A 24,943-nucleotide genomic window follows, 5' to 3' on the forward strand; every position below is an offset into this window, starting at 1 on the left:
AATGACCACCACCCACCCTATTCTTTCGTCGACTTTGCGACGTAAAGTCGCGAATATTGTGGCCTGTCAACCGATACCGGTTTTGAGAGCCCTATCGTGATATGTGATTTCCCCGCTTGCTTTAATTGCTTGTGGAGTATGGCTCGTTTTGACGTGAGGTCATGGTTGGCCAGTGTGTGGCCTGGCGCTGAGCGCGGGTTTTAAAGCAGGATTACCTTTGGCCTCTTATACTTGAGGCCATCGGTTTCGTAGTTGCCTAGCTGGTTGCTTGCGTTGGGTAGCCGCTTATATAGCTTGCTAGCCATGAGCCTCCGTCTTTCCCCCAGCGTGGTGATTTGCCATTCGTCATGAATGTCAGTATTCCTTGTGTGCCACTCAGCCCCTGTGATAAGGCGAAGAGCCCGGTTCTGGACAACTTGCACCTTATGCAGGTTGCTGTTGGCGGCAATGCGCCATATTGGACAGGCATACTCGAGTAGCGGCCTAATCATAGTGACAAACAGTTGGAGCCTGTTTTCTGTGGAGAGACTATTATTAGCGTTAAGTAGGGAGTATAATTGTGATACCCTAGTGTGGGCGATGGCCGAAATTTGAGCTGTATGCTGACGGAACGTCAATCCTCGATCTAGGGTTACCCCCAGGTACTTCGAGGTTGGGGACCATCGGATAACTTCGCCAAAGAAGTCCAGACCGCCCTCAAGTCTCGAAGTTCGCTTGGTGAAGAGAGTAGCGTGACTCTTATTAACGTTGATTTTAATTCTCCACTTTTCGAACCAAGGTTCGAGAAGGGAGAGGCTGTCCTGAAGGTATGTTTCTACTCTGGGGGCCTGCCATGAGACCGCAGAGATCGCCGTGTCGTCAGCATATAGGTAGGTTTTGGCCTTCGGAGGTTTAGGCATGTCAGAGATAAATAGGTTAAACAGGCAGGGGCTGATCACGCTGCCTTGGGGCACGCCCGCCGTAATAATACGTGCTGATGATAGCGCCTTTCTGACTGAAATTTGGAATTTCCTCTCTGAGAGGTAGCTCGTAATTAGAGCGGTCAAATGAGGCGGGAAGCCGAAATGTTTCATTTTGTAAATAAGCCCTTATCGAAGGCTCTAGAAATGTCCAGAAAACAGACTCCTGTGCACCTGTTGTCGTTAAAGTTTTTGGTTATGTCTTCTCTTGGGAAAAATAAATATATATACACCCCCCGCTACCCTTACAGCACGTGCAAAGTCTCCACTACTGGCTGTGGCACTAAACAAATTGGTGAACCAGGACGAACGATATTTCGTTTGTATGTCCGCTAATAATTTTGTTAATAATGAAAGAAAATAAAGGAAATAATTATCTGATAAGACAACAGGACTTGTACAAATTATTTTTTACATAATTCCTGTAATTTCTAGTTTCAACCAGCAAAACTGCGAATAAAAGTGTAATACGTTCTCCAAAAGTGGGGGCCTCCCCCCCCCCTAATCGCCACTACTGAATATTACGGGACTGGTGAATTACTCCAGCACTCATTTAAATAGAGGAATGAGTCGACCTTAAGGCAACACTGAAGAGGAGTACAAAGAATTGTGTCTACAGTCGGGAATGCATACCGAATATGTTGTCCGGCTCCACGGCTAAATGGCTACGGTGCTGGCTTTTGGTCACAGGGGTCCCGGGTTCGATTCCCGGCAGGGTCGGGAATTTTAACCATAATTGGTTAATTTCGCTGGCACGGGCACGGGGTGTATGTGTTGTCTTCATCATCATTTCATCTTTATCACGATGCACAGGTCGCCTACGGGCGTCAAATTGAAAGACCTGCATCTGGCGAGCCGAACATGCCCTCGGATACTCCCGGCACTAAAAGCCATACGCCATTTCATTTCACCGAGCATGTTGAGTCACCGTAACTTTAACTGTTACTTCACGTTCGTTTGGGTGAAAGGATTATACAAGACAACAAGACTCAGCCGACACAGAACCATGTAATGCCCGTAGGAAGTGACTCTTACATAGTGCGTACTGTACCGTAGGAGGGGAATCCCAAGAATGTACAGTACAACATTGTGTTGGAGCGCATATAAGAGAACGGAAATAAGGAGATAAAACTTTCACTGCTTGCTTTATTGCGGCCAGTAATGAGAGTTATGGTTCAGTTACAACGCCAAGTGCAACATCTGTGCCTACTACATCCGGGTCCGTTAAATGTTGAAACATTCCGAATGTAGGATATTTCGGTACTTAGCTATGTTGCAAAAACTATTTCATAATATACTACAATTATAAGCCTCATCTTGATCTCATCACACAAAGAAAACTTGTTTTATTGCGGGCATCAGACTTCATAGAAAGTCAATGAAGAAATGTTATTGTCACAGTTCTTGGAACCAGATAGGGATTATGATCAATAGGGGCTAATGACCACGTGGTTTTGCAGCTTATAAAATAATAATGGACACCACCATCATCAGTTAACTCGTTAACAAGAAGGCTACTCATCAACTACAGAGGGTGTCGTCCTGATTGCGAACAAGTGGGTACCTGACGGGGATGATTTGGGTTTGACACACATTAATGAGTCGAGATTGCGGTCAGGCATAAAGTAGAGGCGCTTAAGCAAGAATATAATGAGCAAGAATATATCATTTTATATATGTCACGCTGCTTATCTATGTGGATTGAGGCAGCAGTATGCATCATTAGAGACACCTACAGTCTTCTGAAGTTCTTTAGAAAGACGCTTTAATTATTACCCGAAATACCAAGTTGCCCAACCTGCTTGACTAGAAATGTTGACTTGTCTATGAAACAAAATTCTAATATGACGGGCTGCAGAAAAATTAACCCTCAGTTGGTACACCAAGCTCTGGTACACACAATTGGAATATTGGCTAATACACAAAGAAAGCTAAAAGCACGTAAGGAAAAAAACAACTTTTCCCCAAATAAACTGACTATTTCACTTCTTATGTATTATTTTGAATAAAAATAATAATCAATATTCTAAATGCTAATGCCTTGTCGATGCAACCACTCACTTCCTTCAATGGCATAATAATAATAATAATAATAATAATAATAATAATAATAATAATAATAATAATAATAATAATAATAATAATAATACCGAGCGAGTTGGCCATGCGGTTAGGGACGCGCGGCTGTGAGTTTGCATCCGGGAGATAGTGGGTTCGAATCCCACTGTCGGCAGCCCTGGTTTTCCGTGGTTTCCCTTTTTCACACCAGGCAAGTTCTGGAGCTGTACCTTAATTAAGGCCACGGCCGCTTCCTTCCAACTCCTAGGCCTTTCCTATCCCATCGTCGCCGTAAGACCTTTCTGAGTCGGTGCAACGTAAAGCCACTAGCAAGAAATAAATAATAATAATAATAATAATAATAATAATAATAATAATAATAATAATAATAATAATAATAATCTATTAATAATACAACTCTCACTAATACACCATAAACAACTACCCCTCTAGTTATGCTATACAATAAAAAAAAGATAATCTTCTAAATGGTAAGATTACCTCAAACTAAATTATTAAACATTTTCGATAAGAAAAATATTTGCTTAAATATGGTTAGGTTATCCAGAACATCCCAATGCACAAGTTAATGTTAATACTACTAGAACAAAAATTACGTATGAGACTGTTTTGAAAATTGTATCTCTTGTATGTATCTCACGTCAGCCCTAATCTCTTGTTCGCAATCTGGACAGGGTATATTTAGTTGTTCGGAAAAATGAAATGGCGTATGGATTTTAGTGCCGGGAGTGTCCGAGGACATGTTCGGCTCACCAGGTACAGGTCTTTCCATTTGACGCTCGTAGGCGACCTGTGCATCGTGATAAAGATGAAATGAAGATGCCAACACATATACGCAGTCCCCGTGCCAGCGAAATTAACCAACAATAGTTAAAATTCCCCACCCTGCCTGGAATCGAACCCGGGACCCCTGTGACCAAAGGCCAGCACGCTAACCATTTAGCCATGGAGCCGGACAGTTGTTCGGAATCTGGACGGTTTTCGCCTTGTTCGAAAACTGGACTGTTCGCAATCAAGACACAACCCTACAGAGTCTCTACAGTATTGCAGCAAAAACCGGCTTGAGGGTTAACCTACAGAAGACAGAGTTTATCATTAATATAAAGCAAGCTCCTTCCACAATCCCACTAGGAAACAACAACATAAGTAAAGTTCCTGAAATCAAATACTTAGGAGAATGGATCTCAGCAAGCGAGAGCGATATACACCAGGTGCACCAAGTTAGAGAGGCCTATCATTCCTGTAAAAACATCTACCTCCGAGTACCTCTCCAAAATACTAAAGCTGAAGCACTACAACTCAGCAGTAAGACCCTCTGTACTCTACGCCTCTGAGTGCCTCTTGATGAATTGAAAGGACCCACTCAGGAAACTAGAACTTAAAGAGAGGAAGATCTTGAGGAGGATAAGATAGGAAGATGGCACCTACAGGATCAGGCACAACAACGAACTCTACGAACATCAGGAAGACATAGTCCCATATATGAGGAAAATGACGTACGGGCACATGACCCGCCTGAAACCCTGCACGCACCAACAGAATCCTCACAGTGACAAATAGGGGAAAGGCTTCCAAGACCAAGTGGATCACCTCAGTAAAATCAGGCCTAGAGGAACTACAGATCCCAATAGAGACTATAAAGAACCAATCTCAGTACCAACAGGCCATCCTACAGGGAGTCTTCCCACTGTCCCTCACAAACAAAGAGTACAGGGACCACCAGACCTAAGTGGACGGATGGAAGAAAGCAGGCGCATGGCCAGAAAATGAAAGCGTACTAGGCCAAGAAAAAGCAGAAGACCATAGCTAAGAGTTAAGACGACCCCCGAGGTCTTTAGTAGGCCAAAACGTAAAAATATATACAATAGTTCTTTATGTTACCAACTGCTTTTAAAGTGTATACTATAAATTATAGATGCTATTTGAATGCACCCCTGTGGGAAATTCGAAGCAATCAGGTTAAATTTCTTGCAGAGAGAGCATTTGGACTTCCAGAAACATTTACACAAAAAGAAATCATTAAAACTAATTTATTCCTATTACGTAGGATTTGCCCCATTGTCCGACTCCTGGGCTGAATATTCAGCGTTGAGATCTTCAAATTCGGTGAGTACCGAGTTCGATTCTTGGACGGTCGGTGATTTTAATGGCGTATGATTAATACTTTTGGATCGGGAACTGGCTGTTTGCGTTTGCCTCAATACTCTCCTCTTCATATTCAGACAACACACCACACTACAATGATTAGGCCTATGTCCCTCCATATACGGTTGGCGGCAGGAAGGGCATTTGTCCGTAAAACAGGACCAAATCTACATGTTCGACACAGTTCGCACCCGCGATCCCACAAGTGTGGGAAAATCCGTAGAGAAAGAATAATAAGACGACCTAGAATTTGTCCCATTACACGGGGTCTGCTTTTTTTTGCTGCGTCTCTTCCACAGGGTTCTTTCGTTCACGTCTTCGGGGTTGCGATGCACATCCCTGATGAAACCCAACCACGTCTTTAGTGGTCTATCACGGGGTGGACTTCCTCCAAGATCGAATTGGAGTACTCTTTCGGCCACAGAATCGTCGTCTTTACTCATGATGTGACCGCACCACGGGTGTCGGGCCTCTCTTGCTTTCTACACCAAACCTTTGAGGTATGCTGTCATTTGCTACATCGTCGTAGCGAGTCAATCCAAGGAGCCACCGCAGCATGTTCATCTCCATCGTGTGGAGAACCCGACCCTGTTTTCTCCTCAAACGTCGACATTCTGTCCCATAAAGAGCTACAATCAGGTATCATTTTGTCACTCACAGAGAACACCACTGACCTGTCTCCACTTGAACCGTGGTAAGTGGTGGTGGGTGGTGGTGATGATTATTGTCTTAAGGGGAAGTACAAAGAGTCAACCATCCTCTTTATAAGCCTACCGCCAATCAGAGAAAAATGGAAGGAATACAACACTTCGGGAAATGAAGGTATCGGCCATAGAAAGACAAGGACCGCCAAAGGCGTGAAACTGAAAGACTCCCTAGGCTTCGTAAATCTAATAGCGTCGGGGTCGGAAACGAACAAGAGTTGACAAGGGTGGTCGGATAGGATAGATGAAAATGAAGAGCCTGGCACAAGTAAGGGGAAGCAATGCCAGGACTCAGCTAAGGGCCCTGTGGTCGCCATACCACGCTCGCAAGTTCAGCGCCTCTGGAGCCCCTCTTAGTCATCTCTTACGACAGGCAGGTGATACCGTGTTTGTTATTCTGCCGCTCCCAACCACAGGGGATGAACCATGGTAACATCTCATCGGAATTAACACTAGCCTAATTGGTTATTTTACCTTAATTATGTAAGTTCCTCTGTCCAACACCAAAGTATCAAAGGATAGTAGTGTTAGCTTGCGCTGAGTCACCCCAGTGTCAAAGTAGAAATATATGTTAAAGGCATGGAAAGTCCTTCTCTTGCGAAGTGGGTTCACACAGCACGCGTAAATGTGACTTAAAGGTTTCCATGGGACCTTTAAAAATAGGATCTAATGATGAAAAACAAATGTATCACCGTATGCCTCAATGGTTGGAGTAGCCTATCTGGGCCTACTAGTAAAAAAATTGTGAAGCGAGATTGCCACTTCCGGAGAGGCAACATGGCTCTGAGGTTCACTTAGCCTACACCGAAAGTGAGTACCGATGATGATGATGATGATGATGATGCTTTTTGTTTAAAGGGCCTAACATCTAGGTCATCGGCCCCTAATGGTACGAAATGAGACGAAATGAAATGACAAATTAAAAGCCCAAACACATCCACTGACCGCAATTCAAAACGTGAGGACGAAGAATAATAAATGGATGGGTGGATATGAATTTAAAACGATCAGTGGAACCGACCCACAGTGCCTCACATGCACAGAAGCTGGCGTAGAACAATAATATTACTGACCAAGGAACTGCTTCTATAGCACAATACTGAATCGATGATACTTGTAGTCGAAAGGGGTCCAAAATCAAGTCAGCGGCCCCTCACAATGGTACTTATCGCTAGGAAAGTAGAACCACGGTATTTGTCATGTTGCGGTATTAATCAAGAGTAGCGTAGAGTCGCGGTATTCCACACATTATGGTACTACTCACAGGTAATGAAATTCGTACATGTATTACAGACCTACGCTGTTTCGCACATTGCGGCGCCATTGACAGGAAGGCAAACCTATGGTGTTCATCACATAGGGGTACTAACCACAGGGACTCGTACTTGGTGTTCCTCATATACTGGGTACTAATCACAGGTACCATAAAAGCCGTCGTGCTCTCGTTTACTACTAATCATAAACCTATTTGGTACCTAACGTAGTGGTACTGGCCGCCTCTGTGGTGTAGCGGTTAGCGTGATTAGCTGTCACCCCCGGAGGTCCGGGTTCGATTCCCGGCTCTGCCACGAAATTTGAAAAGTGGTACGAGGGCTGGAACGCGGTCCACTCAGCCTCGGGAGGTCAACTGAGTAGAGGTGGGTTCGATTCCCACCTCAGCCATCCTTGAAGTGATTTTCCGTGGTTTCCCACTTCACCTCCAGGCGAATGCCGGGATGGTACCTAACTTAAGGCCCCGGCCGCTTCCTTCCCTCATCCTTGCCTATCCCTTCCAATCTTCCCATCCCCCTCCAAGGCCCCTGTTCACCATAGCAGGTGAGGCCGCCTGGGCGAGGTACTGGTCATACTCCCCAGTTGTATCCCCCGACCAAGAGTCTGAAGCTCCAGGACACTGCCCTTGAGGCGGTAGAGGTGGGATCCCTCGCTGAGTCCGAGGGAAAAGCCGAACCTGGAGGGTAAACAGATGATGATGATGATGACGTAGTGGTACTACGCGCAAATAAAAGCGACCCATGGTGGTCCCCGCGTTGTGGTACTAATCACAAGTAGTTTCATGGTTCTAATTTGATCATCCCTTTGTCGCCCCTTTTAGTCGCCTCTTACGACAGGCAGGGGATACCGTGGGTGAATTTTTCGTCTGCGTCCCCCACCCACAGGGGGTAAAGTGAGTACCGGGATAATACCTGGGGGCAAAGGGGGCCGGATATTATCCCACTTAATGCATTCCTCATGTGCTTTGCTTTGGGACTATAACTGGAAATGAAGCGACCTCAACCTGTGCATTACGTATCGTCCAGGCATTCACCTGAAGTTAAGGAAATCTATCAAAAACGCGGGATTTTAATGAACAGCTCCACTCGATTGTTCCCGAGACTGTGCTTTCCGTTCCAGGTTCTCAAACCACTTCGTGACGAAGGCAGAAATAGAGCTAGGTCCAACTGGGCAGGATGCTGCCACGCTAAAGAGAATGAGGAATACTTCCCTTACTTACCTGGAGATCTAATAGCTATGGACACGACTCCTATAGCTCTTTATATCTGGCGTAAAACGGCCATTTCAGTTCTTATATTCATAAAAGCAATTCTGTATCGGCCTGTGTCGGTGTCGTAAACTTCCAAGTATCGGAAGTGGGCGGAAGGAAAGCTTTAATCTTCCAGGTTAATGATTAAACAAATAGAACACAGCATTACTATATATAGATAGTGCAGCAGACTAAAGGGACATCACATCCTGCGAGCCTTCCTTCGAGCATCATGAATCGTTTGGTGAGTAGCTGATTCAATTTAAATACTATTTAGATAGGCTGTCAGGCGGGTATCTTAACATGATAATATGATGTACTCAGAAAGTAATGTTAAATAACAGTAACGTAAGCGTACTATGAAATCAGCCTTAAGACCGTGCTTGTTTCCCGAAGCTTGTAGGACAGGCTAAATGGATTTTGACTGAAGTGTTTCTGTTTCTAAGTAATTTATCCTGAAAGAACAGCAAGCAAGGTAGCATTTTGTTTTACGTGACATTTTATTTAGTTTCACGTGTAATCTGAACCGCCAGCTCCTCGGTGTAGGGGTAGCGTGCCTGCCTCTTACCCGGAGGACCCGGGTTCGATTCCCGGCCAGGTCAGGGAATTTCACCTGGATCTGAAGGCTGGTTAGAGGTTCACTCAGCCTGAGTGATTACAATTGAGGAGCTAACTGACGGTGAGATAGCGGCCCCGGTCTAGAAAACCAAGAATAACGGTCGAAGATTCGTCGTGCCGACCACATGACACCGCGTTCGGGTTGAGCCGCGGTCGCTTGGCAGGCCATGGCCCTTCGGAGCTGTTGCGTCACGGGATTTGGTTTGGTTTTGTAATCTGAACTACGGGGATCTGACTGTTCATTACAAAAATCCCACAGGCGTTGTCTGGGATTCGGACCACTACCGCCTCGGTGAGAAACTAGTGAGTATGCAACTTGATCCTGGAAGTGAGGACCCGGGCAATTTCCACACCCACTTCAGAGTGTCCGTGTGTTCTCCGACCTTTGTTGTGTGGCAAATTACACCTCACCACCAAGTGCAAATCAAACATTCTCATCGGTACTGCCGAAGTGATTAAAGCAAGCACAGTACGAACAACTTGTGTAAGTTCTTTATTCTAACATGATAGCATATTACTACCTTCATGCGGGTTTTTTTTCGCATTAAATTGTTATTAATCTTGAAGCATTTCGCAGCGAGCTCGATAGCTGCAGTCGCTTAAGTGCGGCCAGTATCCAGTATTCGGGAGATAGTAGGTTCGAACCCCACTGTCGGCAGCCCTGAAAATGGTTTTCCGTGGTTTCCCATTTTCACACCAGGCAAATGATGGGGCTGTACCTTAATTAAGGCCACGGCCGCTTCCTTCCCACTCCTAGCCCATTCCTGTCCTATCGTCGCCATAAGACCTATCTGTGTCGGTGCGACGTAAAGCAACTAGCAAAAAAAAAAAAAAAAATCGTGTTATACTTTTAATAATTTCCCGTTGTAAATGAATTTAGGTGTATTTTTCAGGTAATGTGTGTAATTCTAATAGGTCTTCGGAGATGTTGAGACTCTTTAGAGGTAATAATAATGGCCTCCGGAGAGACCTGGTGCAGATATTTTTCTAGTAGACGGCCTATAGGGGACATTTAAGGATGGGGTCCTACCTAAGATGATTTCTGTTATTATTATTATTATTATTATTATTATTATTATTATTATTATTATTATTATTATTATTATTATTATTATTATTATTATTTTACAATTTGCATTAAGTCGCACCGACACAGATTGTCGACGATGGGAGAGGAAAGGGTTAGGAGTGGGGAGGAATCAGCCGTGGCCTTAATTAAGGTATAGCCCCAGCATTTGCCTGCTGTGAAAATGGAAAACCACGGAAAACCATCTTCGGGGCTGCCAACAGTGGTATTAGAATCCACTATCTCCCGAATGCAAGATCAGAGCTGCATGACCCTAACCGCAGGGCCAGCTCGCTGGCTAAGATGATTTATAATGATGAAGAGGCACATATATCCCGACCCGAGCTAGACGAATTAACGAATTAAGGTTAAAATCCCCGAGCTGGCCGGGAATCGAACCCTGGACCAAAAGATAGAACGCTAATCATTTAGCGTGATGCCGGACACTTTAGAGGTAATTTCACTTGTAAATCAATTATTGAAGGACAATATTGAGTTTTTTATAAAAGCATTCAAATAGGCACAATGTCATCAAAGCAAAATAGTTTTTTTGCTAATAAATTGTCAAATTGTATAAAGAACTTAAATGCTAAGGTTAAAATGGCCAAAAGTACATTGGTTTTCCTAGAAAGTTAAATTAGTTTTTACATGGGCGTTTCTCGAGGATCTCTAGCGCCTTCAATCAAAACTGAAATAATAATAATAATAATAATAATAATAATAATAATAATAATAATAATAATAATAATAATAATAATAATAATAATAATAATAATAATAATAATGTCCGCCTCTGTGGTGTAGTGGTTGGCGTGATTAGCTGCCACCCCTGGAGGTCCGGGTTCGATTCCCGGCTCTGCCACGAAAATTTGAAAAGTGGTACGAGGGCTGGAACGGGGTCCACTCAGCCTCGGGAGGTCAACTGAGTAGAGGTGGGTTCGATTCCCACCTCAGCCATCCTGGAAGTGGTTTTCCGTGGTTTCCCACTTCTCCTCCAGGCGAATGCCGGGATGGTACCTAACTTAAGGCCACGGCCGCTTCCTTCCCTCTTCCTTGTCTATCCCTTCCAATCTTCCCATCCCTCCACAAGGCCCCTGTTCAGCATAGCAGGTGAGGCCGCCTGGGCGAGGTACTGGTCATTCTCCCCAGTTGTATCCCCCGACCAAGAGTCTGAAGCTCCAGGACACTGCCCTTGAGGCGGTAGAGGTGGGATCCCTCGCCGAGTCCGAGGGAAAAGCCGAACCTGGAGGGTAAACAGATGAATAATAATAATAATAATAATAATAATAATAATAATAATAATAATAATAATAATAATAATAATAATAATAGAGCCTCCGTGGCTCAGACGACAGCGCATCGGCCTCTCACCGCTGGATACCGTGGTTCAAATCCCGGTCACTCCATGTGAGATTTGTGCTGGACAAAGCGGAGGCGGGACAGGTTTTTCTCCGGGTACTCCGGTTTTCCCTGTCGTCTTTCATTCCAGCAACACTCTCCATTCTCATTTCATAACATTTGTCAGTCATTAATAAATCACTTTGGGAGTGGCGACCCCATCGTACTAATAGCCTATATCTGCTTCATTCATCACATCCCTGACCTGGTCAATGACTGGAAAACAGGTTGTAGGTTTTCATTTTCAATAATAATAATTGGTAGCGGTTCAAAATCGAGTCAATCCATGCGGGATTTTTAAATTTAAAGTTACGTCCTGGTTCAAATTCCACGTAAAACTCGAGGAGGCTGTGATCAAAATATCAATAGTCACATAAAACTAGAAGCTCGATTTGTTTTGATAGATAATAACCATATCATTATGTGCATGTTTTAAGTAACATTAGCACGTTAGAACGTCTTCTCATATACAGTATAACGTTAACCTAACTATTGGCCTTTACAGGTGTGGTTGATAATCGCCTGTGTCGCTACTTGTCAGTGCGGTCAACTGGAATCTACTGCTGATACTCGGAGTAAGCATAGGCTCATCACGCATGACATCGAAGAACCTTTTGGTAACCATGGTGACGGAGAAGGATACCGTCCTTCCTGGAGCAGACTCTATGGTACGGCAGGAAGTTACTCAGGATCAAGCTGGGAGGAGTCATCGCATAGCGGCTCACCTGGTGATCATGGTTTCTACGGGCAACAGAAGGTTCATTACGCTCGAACTCTGGAAGTGAAGAAGCCTAAATTTCACACAGTGACAATTGTCATCAAAGAGACTCCTCACGTAGTGAAAGAAGTTACTACTTTTAAGAAGCATGGGGATCACCATTAAGAAAATGATACATATGTAATACCATTTATTTGCCTATTTTAAGGGGCTTAATATACTAATACACTCTTCGCATTTTGGTTCTTTGAGGTTCATATTATTTATCACATAATTTCTCTCTATTCCAATGTTCCTACAAAAATTCCCAGCAGAATATTTAGATATTTGCATTTTATTGAATTGTCTACTCCATTCAGACCAGTGGGCGTGGCGTACAGTATAAGCACAACACTGCTCCGTCCCTCGCATGACATTTGTTATTTGAGTTGTATTATTTCATCTCTTGGAAGGAAGTATACTGGTCTCATATTTCAAAAATTACTGGACGATTCACTTAAATATTAATTATTCCTTCATGCTATTATATAATTATATGATTTTGAAATTGTGAGTGAGGTCAATAGTATTTAAGAATATTTAACTACGATATTTGGATTATGAGCTCCAGGACACTGCCCTTGAGACGGTAGAGGTGGGATCCCTCGCTAAGTCCGAGGGAAAAGCCGAACCTGGAGGGTAAACCGATGATGATGATGATGATGATTTGGATTATGACATAACTAGAAGATATACCGTACCTAAAACTTTCAAAGCAGGGGTGAGTGGCTCACATGTTAGTCCCAGGTGGTGGGTTACATCGCCGCTCAGTCCGGTGATATTTGAAGGTGCTCAAATACGCCAGTCTTGTATCGAAAGATTTACCGGCACCTAAACAGAACTCCTGCAGAATATCATTTCCAACACCCCAGCGTCCTTAAAAACGTAAAAACATGTTCTTTTCTAATGGTTGAACGTCGCGGCGTTGAAATAGGAAAGGGCTAGAACTAGGAAAGAAGAGACCCAGATGTCTTGTGTGAAACTAGGAAACCAAGGAAAACCATCCTCAAGGCTGCCGATGATGGGTATAGAACCTACCATAGCATCAGAGTAAGAGTTTCCAGTAAACTCCCTTTAGTGTTTCAGAAACCAAGAAAACAAAACAACCGGTAAAAGGCGTTAGTGAGCCTGGAATTCTACACATGTTCGTTTATTTATTAATGTTTAAAGCATATTTATACATGCACTGGGTAGTTCACTTATAACTGTATTGGTATGAAGTTATATGAAAAAATATGAAAGACCGAGCTCGATAGCTGCAGTCGCTTAAGTGCGGCCAGTATCCAGTAATCGGGAGATAGTGGGTTCGAGCCCCACTGTCGGCAGCCCTGAAGATGGTTTTCCGTGGTTTCCCATTTTCACACCTGGCAAATGCCGGGGCTGTACCTTAATTAAAGCCACGGCCGCTTCCTTCCAATTCCTAGGCATTTCCTATCCCATCGTCGCCATAAGATATATCTGTGTCGGTGCAACGTAAAGCAAATAGCAAAAAAAAAAAAAAAAAAAAAAAAAGTATGAAAGTGGAATATCTCTTCTAAACCTAGGAAGCATTTTGTCAAAGTTCATTAAACCAACATTGTTAGAATATACTGTACATCTTTCATACGAGATAGGCCAGATCGTTTTAGGATACAAACTTTGTCCGTAAGGCGCATTATTGGCACTGCCATTGTAACATTCCATTTTCTGCTTTTTTACATTCTTGGACTACTTTATCTCAGTTTAGTTGCAGTGGTGTACTCTTTTTTTTTTTTTTTTCGCTATTGGCTTTACGTCGCACCGACACAGATAGGTCTTATGGCGACAATGGGATAGGAACGGTCTAAGAGTTGGAAGGAAGCGGCTGCGACCTTAATTAAGGTACAGCCCCAGCATTTGCCTGGTGTGAAAATGGGAAATCGCAGAAAACCATCTTCAGGACTGCCGACAGTGGGATTCGAACCCACTATCTTCCGGATGCAAGCTCACAGCCGCGCGCCCCTGGCCGCACGGCCAACTCGCCCGGTGTTGTGTACTCCATCTCGGAAATTACAATAAGAAGAAGTCCTCTTACGCAACGTAAACTTCAAGCTTTCTCTTATTAAACTTCCTGCTCCAAGCACAGGACATAAGAGGAACATTTTCTTTCACAGCTCCATGGAACAGATACACTTACACAAGCCTGAATTATACTTGGCCCATTGTTACAGCTGTCGTGGACGGTGGACAAGGGACAAACGCAGGAAGGACGTGAAGGTTTGTGACCAAAGGATTATGAGTATGTTACACATACGATGTCTACTTCATGGTGTTACATTCAGCTACTATAGAAAGATTGTTGAAGATAATTCTTATCTAGTAACTGTGATCTGTCGGCGTAACAATAAAGAAATTACGCTCGAAGGTTTAGAGAGAGAATTTTGCCCTCATGTTGCGAAATTATTGAAATCACATTATTTCCAATCTCCACTGACTTGATTACATCTTCTGGGTATTTTAGGACTTACCTGTCTCAATGGGGTAGACAGAAGCAGAAGGCCTAATTTAGATCTCAGTTGTCGCTCATGGCGCTCGGCCACCTCGACTTTCAGTCTCGAACATCTGGGACTTCTTCTAGCCGATTTGACTCATATTTCTACTTGTTTTCATTTGTGGCAGGCTTGGACCTTCTTTAAATTAAAATATGGGCCGATGAACTTCGATGTTAGGCCCCTTTTAAACAACAAGCATCATCATCATCTTCAAATTAAAATACTGAGACATTTCGGAAATTTTCACAAACATTTCAAATATTTCACAATTTTTTACGCCTAGTCAAGTTTTCTCACAAATATTGTTCCAGATACCAATTGTCAAAACGAACGACTTCCCGTGCAACCACGTCGTGTTCGTGAGTTATGCTAACTTTAGCGCACTCTGAGCTCCAATTTGAGAGCTGTTTTAGTTAGATTCCTTCGACCTTCCTCCTTCAAGCTAATTATTACATTTTTGCTAGTTTTTACAGTTTTGAAATTATTAAAGGAAATCTGGTGTACAGTTCTTTTTCTGACACGCGGATTTTTACCGAGTGACAATAGGCGTATTAACGGCTGTGAAGTAGGTTCCCTCTGTGGGTGGGAGCAGGGACGGCCGTGCCTTATGTGCTGAAGTGCTGCAGCACATTGCCTACTTGAAAAATAAACTTCTTTAAAAATATTGTCTACAATCAAATACAGTGCATTGAAAAAGACGTCACCCAAAGAATAGGAACTTATCCAACTCCCCTCACAACCAGGTAACTACTCGTGTGCTCCACGCCAGGTGGCTGTGCGATCACAGCTCAGCGAGATTTTCTAAGCTTTTAGCCAGAAACCAGGAACTCTGTCTTTTGCGCATGCGCGCCCAACTTTTCCGATAGGCTGTATAAACAACAGCCAAGAACGCCAGGACATCACAGCGATTCTTCTTTCGACCACAGAGAGGCAGCACTTGCATTACGACCGATATGAGAGTGCGGCAGGTGGCACCCTCTTGACTCGGCGGTAGTATTTATGAGGGGATCGCTCAAAGCAAACGCTTCGAGCATTGAAATTTGTATGCTCGAAGAGCAAACGGGAAAACAAAATACTGTAGAGCTGTTCCCGCCTGGTCTTTTAATACCAAAGAGGATAGAATACTACCAACTTGCCTATTCCATAGCCACATTTAATATCGATGAACTATAAAAATTGTATTTTTTATGTTGTCAGAACAAGGACATGATATTGTGATTTTCTTTAGTTAAAAATGTCTAGTTTATAAATGTCACTATAAGAACATAACATGCAATTTTGCATTACGACGTTACTGGTTTTATTTCAATGGTTTTGGTAACATTGGGAAGTTCTGTTTTTGCGCGCTCACACCAAGTGTTTGAGTTCGTGAATATTTTGTCATTGCAGGTGTTATTGTGTGTTTAATTATATAGTTTTATAGTTTTTTTTATGAGGAATGTGTATATGTGTTGGGGTCGTTTGCGTGTTTGTTCAGTGTGGAAAACTCAGTGGAGAGCTTCTTGAAAACCACATACCGGTATGTTTCTAAATATTTTTACTTTTTGGAGGCGGGATGGATTACAGCACACAACTGACTTTCTGCACCAGCCGCCACTGGGTGGGAGTGGTGGTGATCATTATTTTAAGAGGAAGCAAACTCGGCAACCATCCTCTATTAACACTAATCAAAGGGATCCGACACCTCGAAAACTGAAGACAAGTGCCTCGAAGGGCGTGAAAATGAAAGACTCCCCAGCCCTCGAATGCTCTCATACCGTCGAGATCGGAAAAGAAAACCAGCTGACCGAGAGAGATCAGATAGTATAAATGAAAGTGAGGAGCCTGGTACAAGTAAATGAAAGCAATCCCAGGTCGCCAACCCATACTTCCCAAGTTAAGAGCCCCTGGGGGTATAGTCGCCTCTTACGACAGACATTGGATACCGTGGGTGTTATTCTACCGCCTCTACCCACAGGGGATGGTAGAATACATCCACAGTATCCGCTGCTTGTTGTAGAAGGCGACTAACAGGGAGACCAGGGACTCTCAAATTGGGAGCGTGATTTGGTGTCTGCGGTTCCCCTAGCTGAGTGTGGCATTGCTTCCACTTACTTGTGTCAGGATCCTCACTTTCACCTTTTCTATCCGACCTCCAAATTTCGACGCCTAGGAAGTCTTTAATTTTCACGCCCTTGCTGGTCTTTGTCTTTCTTAGGTCAATACCTTCACATCTCGAAGTATTGAACCTCTTCCATGGTTTCCCTTTCATTAGTGTTAAGAGGGGATGGTTGCCGAGTTGTACTTCTTCTTAAGACAATAACACCGCTACCACCTATGAAGCAGGTTGCTGGTCTTAATTACACATATTCCCAGCATATTTTGACTCTAACAATCTAGGAAATACCAGTGGTTTGAGTAGTCCTAGCTGCTTGAGCATATGGAAGAATACGGCTTAGATCTTCACTCATATTCCTTTGTAACTTGTTCACCATCTCTCAGGACCATTAGAGTGACTAAATATAAAGAAAACACACAGTGCTAGTAATATATATTTTTAAAGCAAAGTAATCTCCGTACATCTGTGAAATGATCGAATCTAGCACATTGCTATTTTTTTTAATTTTTTTTTTTAGGAGAAGGTTAAGATCACACTGATATTAGCATCATCAAGAAAGGAATCTCTTGTGGCTATAATCAAAGCATAGTTATCCTTCTAGACACCGGTTTTACGTGTTACATGGCATTGTAAACCCCTCCCCCACATGGCGCTACGGCCTGATAAGCCTTGGCGTAACAAGCGACCGCTGCTCAGTCCGAAAGCCTGCAGATTATGAAGTGACACATGGTCAGCGCAATGAATCATCTCGGCCGTTATTCTAGGCTTCCTAAATCGGGGCCGCTATCACAAGGTCATAAAGCTCCTCAACTGTTCTCTAGGCTGAGTGGACCTCGAATCAGCCCTCAGATCCAAGTCAGCATCCCTGACCTGACCAGGTAACAAACCCAGGGCCTCTAGGAAGGAAACAGACTCGCAACCTCTACAACGTGGAGCCAGCGGGATTGTACCGCTGTATATTCATTATTACCCAACCACCAAATATGGACTTTGCATTGTTTCATGCTCTAAACTGTTCATCACATTCGCTGAGATCCTCAGTTGAAATAAATACTAAACACACTAAAACATGTTATGTTTATAATTCGTAAAACATCAGATTACGAACAACAAAACCGGGCGAGTTGGCCGTGCTCGTAGAGGCGCGCGGCTGTGAGCTTGCATCCGGGAGATAGTAGGTTCGAATCCAACTGTCGGCAGCCCTGGAAATGGTTTTTCGTGGTTTCCCATTTTCACACCAGGCAAATGCTTGGGCTGTACCTTAATTAAGGCCACGGCCGCTTCCTTCCAACTCCTAGGCCTATCCTATCCCATCGTCGCCATAAGACCTATCTGTGTCGGTGCGACGTAAAGCCCCTAGCAAAAAAAAACGAACAACAAAAGAAGTTTATTATCCTTTTTTGCTATTCGTTTTATGTAGCACCAACACAGACAGCTCTCATGGCAACCATGGGGTAGGACGGGACTAGGACCATCTTCAGGGCTGCCGACATCGGGGTTCAAACGCACTATCTCTCAAATGCAAGGTGACAGCTATGTCTGCCACTCGGTCGGTTTTCCTACTTCCTACTTTCAAAAACTCCACTGAAGATTCTTCGTCTATTAATGTCATTCTAAGCCATCTCTCCACAGTCAGCTCGAAATATTCCGCTTAGTCTAGATGTTCGTTTCGTTACCTCCAAGTCTTTCCAGCCCAAAGTTTGCAACTTTATACGTTAGGCACTACATACTCATTTATTGAGCCTTCTTGAATTGTTAATTCAAAATATTTACTTTCATTTTCCGACTTGCAAGTATATCTTTCCATCCTTGGTTACACGTGGCAATGTGGCTGGTTCCTTCTCGGTCCTCTAGCACGTACGGTAACCACTTTTTCAATCAGCCTACAGCTGATGACACCTACAGTTGCTTAACTTCAGAGATCGCACGTGATGCGGTTGCTATTGTGTCTACCACTGTACACAAACAGCTTTTGTTGCGTCTTTTGAAGCTTGAGGTGTAGTGACCAGTAGCCCCGTGTACGTAGTGCGTGTAAAGTGGGAGTGTGATAGCAGAGTTACATCGTCACAATTGAACACTTGTTCGATATTGATGATTAAATTATTGGTTCTAACTTGCTTACTGCTTATGCATCCCAGGACGCAATGACTGCTGCTAATAAATTATGTTGGTGTTCGAAAAGGAAGGCTAAATTATGGAGGGGACATACTCGTACAGGTCTTTGTACTTAACTCCCATGGGCGACTTGCGCGTATGGATGTAGGACAATGATAATGAGGTAGCGAGAGGGTGAAACCTGGTGTCGGCCCATAGCCTACTCCTATCAAGGGGTCTGCTTAAAGCTTAGCATTTCCATCCGACGGTCGAATCTCCATCAATCCAGGGTTTTGGCACGCAATATGGTGATTAGAAAATAATTGTGTATCACCACCTTTCCTGTCCAGCTCCATGGCTAAATCGTTAGCGTGCTGGCCTTTGGCCACAGGAGTCCCGGCAGGGTCGGGAATTTTGACCATCATTAGTTAATTTCGCTGGCACAGGGGCTGGGTGTATGTATCGTCTTCATCATCATTTCATCCTCATCACGACGCGCAGGTCACCTACGGGAGTCAAATCAAAAGACCTGCATCTGGCGAGCCGAACTTGCCCTCGGACACTCCCGGCACTAAAAGCAATACCACCTCTCCTACCCTGCTGCCCAACATTCTGATGGTGATTTTTCCCATGAACGGGACTCGAACCAGCTAACCACGGTATCACACCATATAGACTTGACCCCTTAACGACCATGGACACCAGGTGGGATGTAATAATGTCGGTAAAACTTGCCAAATATCGGCAGTCAGTGGTTATTGTTTTAAGAGGAAGCACAACTGGGTAACCATCCCCTCCCAACACTAATCAGAAGGAAAATGCAAGAGGTCCTACACTTCGAAGAATGAAGGTATTGGCAAAAAGAGGGCCACGAAGGGAAGAACTAATATCATCCGGGTCGGAAAAGAACAGGAGTTGCCTATAGGAGGTCAGACAGGAAAGGTGAAAGCAAGAAATTAAGTGGTAGCAATTTCAGACTCAAGATAAGAGACCCAGAAGAAGAAGAAGAAGGTCGTCAACCAACGTTTCCAAGATGAAAGCCGCTGGCTTCCCTTTTAGTCACCTCTTACAATAAGCACTGGTCCCATGTTCTACTTCTTCCACCTACAGGGGTTACCACCTGTGTTAATGATTACTGGATGTATTAATGCTCCTAAAGAGAAGTGGACTGTCTGTCGAAAGAGCCTTGACGAGGAAAAGAGGCAGATCGCTCGTGTACCACCTGTGGTACATGTCTGGCTTTTGTAGGCCATCGTGATCGACGGGTGGTACAAGAAAAATAATCTTAGCACTGTTAAAATACATTGTCGTTGTCGATTATGATGTTTGAGTAATCAATCCGAAGACTGGTTTCATGCCACCCTATCCTGTACTAACCTTTTCATTTCTACATTAGGCCTAGTACATCTTACCTATCTTTCGAACATCTACGACAGCGATGAAATTAAATGGCGTATGGCTTTTAGTGCCGGGAGTGTCCGAGGACATGTCCGGCTCGCCAGGTGCAGGTCTTTTGATTTGACGCCGTAGGCGACCTGCGCGTCGTGATGAGGATGAAATGATGATGAAGACGATACATACACCCAGCCCTTGTGCCAGCGAAATTAACCAATGATGGTCAAAATTCCCGACCCTACCGGGAATTGAACAAGGAAGACGGAAGAATTTCACTTGCAGTAGGCAGGATGAGCAATGTTATTGAAATCCGGAGCGAGTGCAGTAAGTACAATCCTGACATTCACTTGATGTAGAATTGGAAATAAGAGAAAACCACAACTAGGATTGTCAAGAGTGAGACACGAACCTACTTCAGCCGCGTTCCCGTGGCTGAGAGCACCCTTAGAGACCAGGATTTAAAACCTCCATAGCAGAGCTGAGAATCGAAGCCAACATGACGTGAAGCTAATGCGTAAAACTGAAGACCATGACGGTAGCTGTAAGTCACGAAATGAACGAACGCTTTAGAAAGTTTTCAGGAGACTAAGTCAGTGAATGTGCTCGGGCTCTATCACACTATTAATGGTGTTCCGTTGATAGTCAGGTGCATTACGCCTTCTAGTGGAAATCGTTAAATTCTTTTATTACTTCTTTAATGACACAAACTCGAACTTTCGAAAATTGTTTTCTTCAGCCATCGCAGTAAAGTGAATGCACTGCAATGGTGCCATAATACCAGGTAAAAAATGAAATCGAGGGAGTGCCCAAGTGTCCAAGGACAAGTTCGCTTCTCCAGCTGCAGGTCTTTTGATTTGACTCCCGTAGGCAACCTGCGCGTCGTGATGGGGATAAAATTATGATGAAGGCGATACATACACCCAAGCCCCGTGCCAGCAAAATTAACCAATGGTGGGGAATCGAACCCGGGACCCCTGTGACCAAAGGCCAGCACGGCTAGCCGGACATAATACTAGGTGAAAGTTAGGAATGATTTTAAAATGCCGAACGATTCGTAACTGTAAGAAAAGCTATTTATAAGTTTAACAAAATATATTGACCGCAATCACAGTAGAGGGTGTAGGCCTACGTTTTTATATAACTTATGTACTGAGGTCTAGAGCGAGTTGTAACTGTCTTCAGCGACATTTTGCTTTTGCAGCTTAGAATTATTTCTGGCCCGCCTCTGTGGTGTAGTGGTTAGTGTGATTAGCTGCGACCCCCAGAGGCCTGGGTTCGATTCCCGGCTCTCCCACAAAATTTGAAAAGTGGTACGAGGGCTGGAACGGGGTCCACTTAGCCTCGGGAGGTGAAATGAGTAGAGGTGGGTTCGGTTCCCACCTCGGCCATCCTCGAAATGGTTTTCCGTGGTTTCCCACTTCTCCTCCAGGCAAATGCCGGGATGGTACCTAACTTAAGGCCAGGGCCGCTTCCTTCCCTCTTCCTTGTCCATCCCTTCCAATCTTCCCAACCCCCACAAGGCCCGTGTTCAGCATAACAGGTAAGACCGCCTGGGCTAGGCACTGGTCATCCTTCCCAGTTTTATCCCCCGACCCAAAGTCTCACGCTCCAGGACACTGCCCTTGAGTGAGGTAGAGGTGGGATCTCTCGCTGAGTCCGTGGTTGAAACCAACCCTGGAGGGTAAACAGATTAAGAAAGAAAGAATTACTTCTACATGCAGATAAACTCGGCAGAGCTTTTTCTCATTTGAGCTCCTTCGATTTATCTCTAACAAAACTACTGTTATTTCGACATTTGTCGAAATATCTCAAAGAAGTGCTCGAAATAAATTTCAGATAACAATAACACACGCCTATACGTCAAAGTTTTGAATATTATGGGAATAGGCACTTCATGTGGCAGATAGTGTATAGTCCTCTTGTAATTCAATTGCCTGTTTACAACACGTAGATGTCGCTGTCTACGGTCTGAGTTGAGCGTTGGGTGAACTGTGCCATTTCGGGTGAAGACTGGTAGTACAGTGCAGTACGAGCTTCAGCTAGTGTTCACGTTTCTTGCGCAATGCGTATTTCCCTGTTTGACCGAGTCAGAATTGAAGCTTTGATCAGGATCGACATACATAAGCAGCAGCATCACGCATTGTAGGGGTTTTACCCAAAGTGCATTACAAGAATGTGCGAAAGGTACCGTGAGACCAATGATGTGACTAACAGACCAAGGAAAGGTCGACCGAGGGTGACAAACCCACTTCAAGATCGGTATGCCTGCGTAACAGCGGAAAGGAGACAACTTCGACTGCTCAACAATCACGAGATGAGTTCTTGAAGGTAACTACGCAATCGGCTGTATAGTGCCCATTTAAGGTAATTTCGATAGATTCGAGGTATTCAAGTAGAGAATCTTCATTGTGTTGAGAGGAGGAGATTGGCCTTCCAACACCTTAATTGGAGATTGGATTTGGAGGTTGGATGAATGGCGTAATGTCATGTTTGCAGGTCAAAAACGGATATCACTTAGGCCAGCTAAATGACGACAAAGGGTGTAGAGACGTAAAGGATGTGGTGGAAAGGACCAACATGTTCAAGAGGTGTGTACATTTGGAAGTGGTGGTGTAATGTTTTCGGCTAGGATTATGCTTGGCTGTCGTACACATTTGATACCAACTTGAGGGACGTAAATGCCCAGCGGTATACCGATGAAATTGTTCGACCGTTTGCACAGCTCTTTAGGGATGAATATAGTGCTGAATTCATTTTCGTCGACGATAATGCTCGCCCTCGTCGAGTCGCATCAGTGAAGAACTTCATGATAAAGGTGGGTATCAACCGATAAATTGGCCAGTTAATTTACTCTACATGAACTATATTGAGCATGCATGTGACAGGTCGAAAACTGCTGTTTATGATCGTCAACAACCTTCACAGTCTCAAACATCATTAGAGTTGCCCAGATAGAATGGGACCTACTTCCTCAAGATGACGCCAATGTACGGATTGCAAGCGATACCACAGTATGTCCAAGATCTGAACAATGTCAGAGGAAGTTTTTGCTATTTGCTTTAGGTCGCACCGACACAGATGGGTCTTATGGCGATGATGGGATAGGAAAGGCCTAGGAATGGGAAGGGAGCGGCCGTGGACTTAATTAAGGAAGTCACATGATACGAAGGCAGAGTGAAGAAGGGACAACCTTCACTAAAGAAAACCATAAATTGTGACTTTTACACTATTACTGTTTATTTGCGTTAGATACTGGAAGAAAACATTTGTAAAAGTTGATATTTCCAGATTGTATGTCTCTGTAATACAATAAACAACATTGTGTCACTTTATTATTGCATTGCATCCTTGATATTCCAAACATTTTGTGCGGTGTGTACTGTATATACGATGGTGTAGCACTACTGTAGAATACATGTTGCTTAGGACTTTGTGTGTTGAGCTATCAGCCGGGAGGCTGGTTGAATCCTCAAATTGCAGGAGGAATATTAGACAAGATAAGGGACGAAGAAGTTTGCTTGGCACTTTAAAGGGCTAATAACCGAGCCAATTGACTGCGCAGTACGAGTCGCTTAGCTGTAAACTTACATTTAGGAAATGGTCATACGCGTTAGCTGCACTAAAGTTTCGTGATTTCTTTCTCTAAAGCATGTTTATGCGTCGGGTCCTTTTCACCACTTCTCATACGAAGTCCGGTCCAGTACCAACATATTCACGTCGTCCGGTGTTCCCCCTTCCTTCTGGCACATTCCAAAAGCATACTGGTTCCAGTTTATCGTAGATGGAAACGAATTAGGATGTTTAAATCTAGTCCCTTTCAGAAACTTTCAATAACGTTAAATTTGTTGTTTGAGTGTACTTGAAGGTAAAGAACTATTTTGACCTAGATATATGGTGGTAATTCAGTTACACCCCACTGATTGTCTTCAAGGTTCAACATTTTTCCGGTAGACAGCGTAAGATTATATTCGATATATTCGATTATATTCAATCATTTAAGAGAAGGCCACCTGGGCGACTGCCCTAAATGCAGATCAGTATTGATTGATTGATTGATTGATTGATTGATTGATTGATTGATTGATTGATTGATTGATTGATTGATTGATTGATTGATTGATTGATTGATTGATTGGAATTTAATGAAAAAGGAGGTCAGCAACACTATTTGCACTGACGTTTGCCAAATAAAAGAACATCTTCAGGAGGTATGACAACATGATGCGTTTGTTACAGTAATGGTGGTACGGAGCATTGAAAGTATGCCATGATGTACTGAGCTGCTATGAAAAGAAAATGTGACCGTTAATGAATGACGCTAGTTCTAAGGTGGACCAGAGAATTTTTTTTGCTGGATTTATGTATTCAAAATATGGGGAACATATTGTGAAAACTATTTACAAACTCAAATAAACTCATAAAGTAATTTACTAAAATTCCTACTTCGTTGTCATCCACTGTAAACTGGACCTTCTTCTTCTTCTTCTTCTTCTTCTTATTATTATTATTATTATTATTATTATTCAAATTTAGGCCCTATCATTAGTTAGATAGCTGTTGAACGAGTAAAGGCATAAGTCTATAATGAAATGAAATGGC

At 43.5% G+C, this 24,943-nt stretch overlaps 1 protein-coding gene across 1 annotated transcript in view; it reads left to right on the forward strand.

Annotated features, from left to right (window-relative positions):
• The window catches only part of LOC136858935 (titin), a 186,325-nt gene that overhangs the window by 80,037 nt on the left and 81,345 nt on the right, over positions 1 to 24,943 (forward strand). Inside the window, exons 3-6 of the mRNA XM_068225760.1 lie at positions 5,086 to 5,144; positions 11,996 to 12,325; positions 20,060 to 20,176; positions 22,974 to 23,159. Coding sequence (XP_068081861.1) covers positions 5,086 to 5,144; positions 11,996 to 12,325; positions 20,060 to 20,176; positions 22,974 to 23,159 — 692 coding nt within the window. The remainder of the gene's footprint in view (positions 1 to 5,085; positions 5,145 to 11,995; positions 12,326 to 20,059; positions 20,177 to 22,973; positions 23,160 to 24,943) is intronic.

The sequence above is a fragment of the Anabrus simplex genome, chromosome 1 (genome assembly GCF_040414725.1).
Source record: "Anabrus simplex isolate iqAnaSimp1 chromosome 1, ASM4041472v1, whole genome shotgun sequence".
Lineage (NCBI taxonomy): Eukaryota > Metazoa > Arthropoda > Insecta > Orthoptera > Tettigoniidae > Anabrus > Anabrus simplex.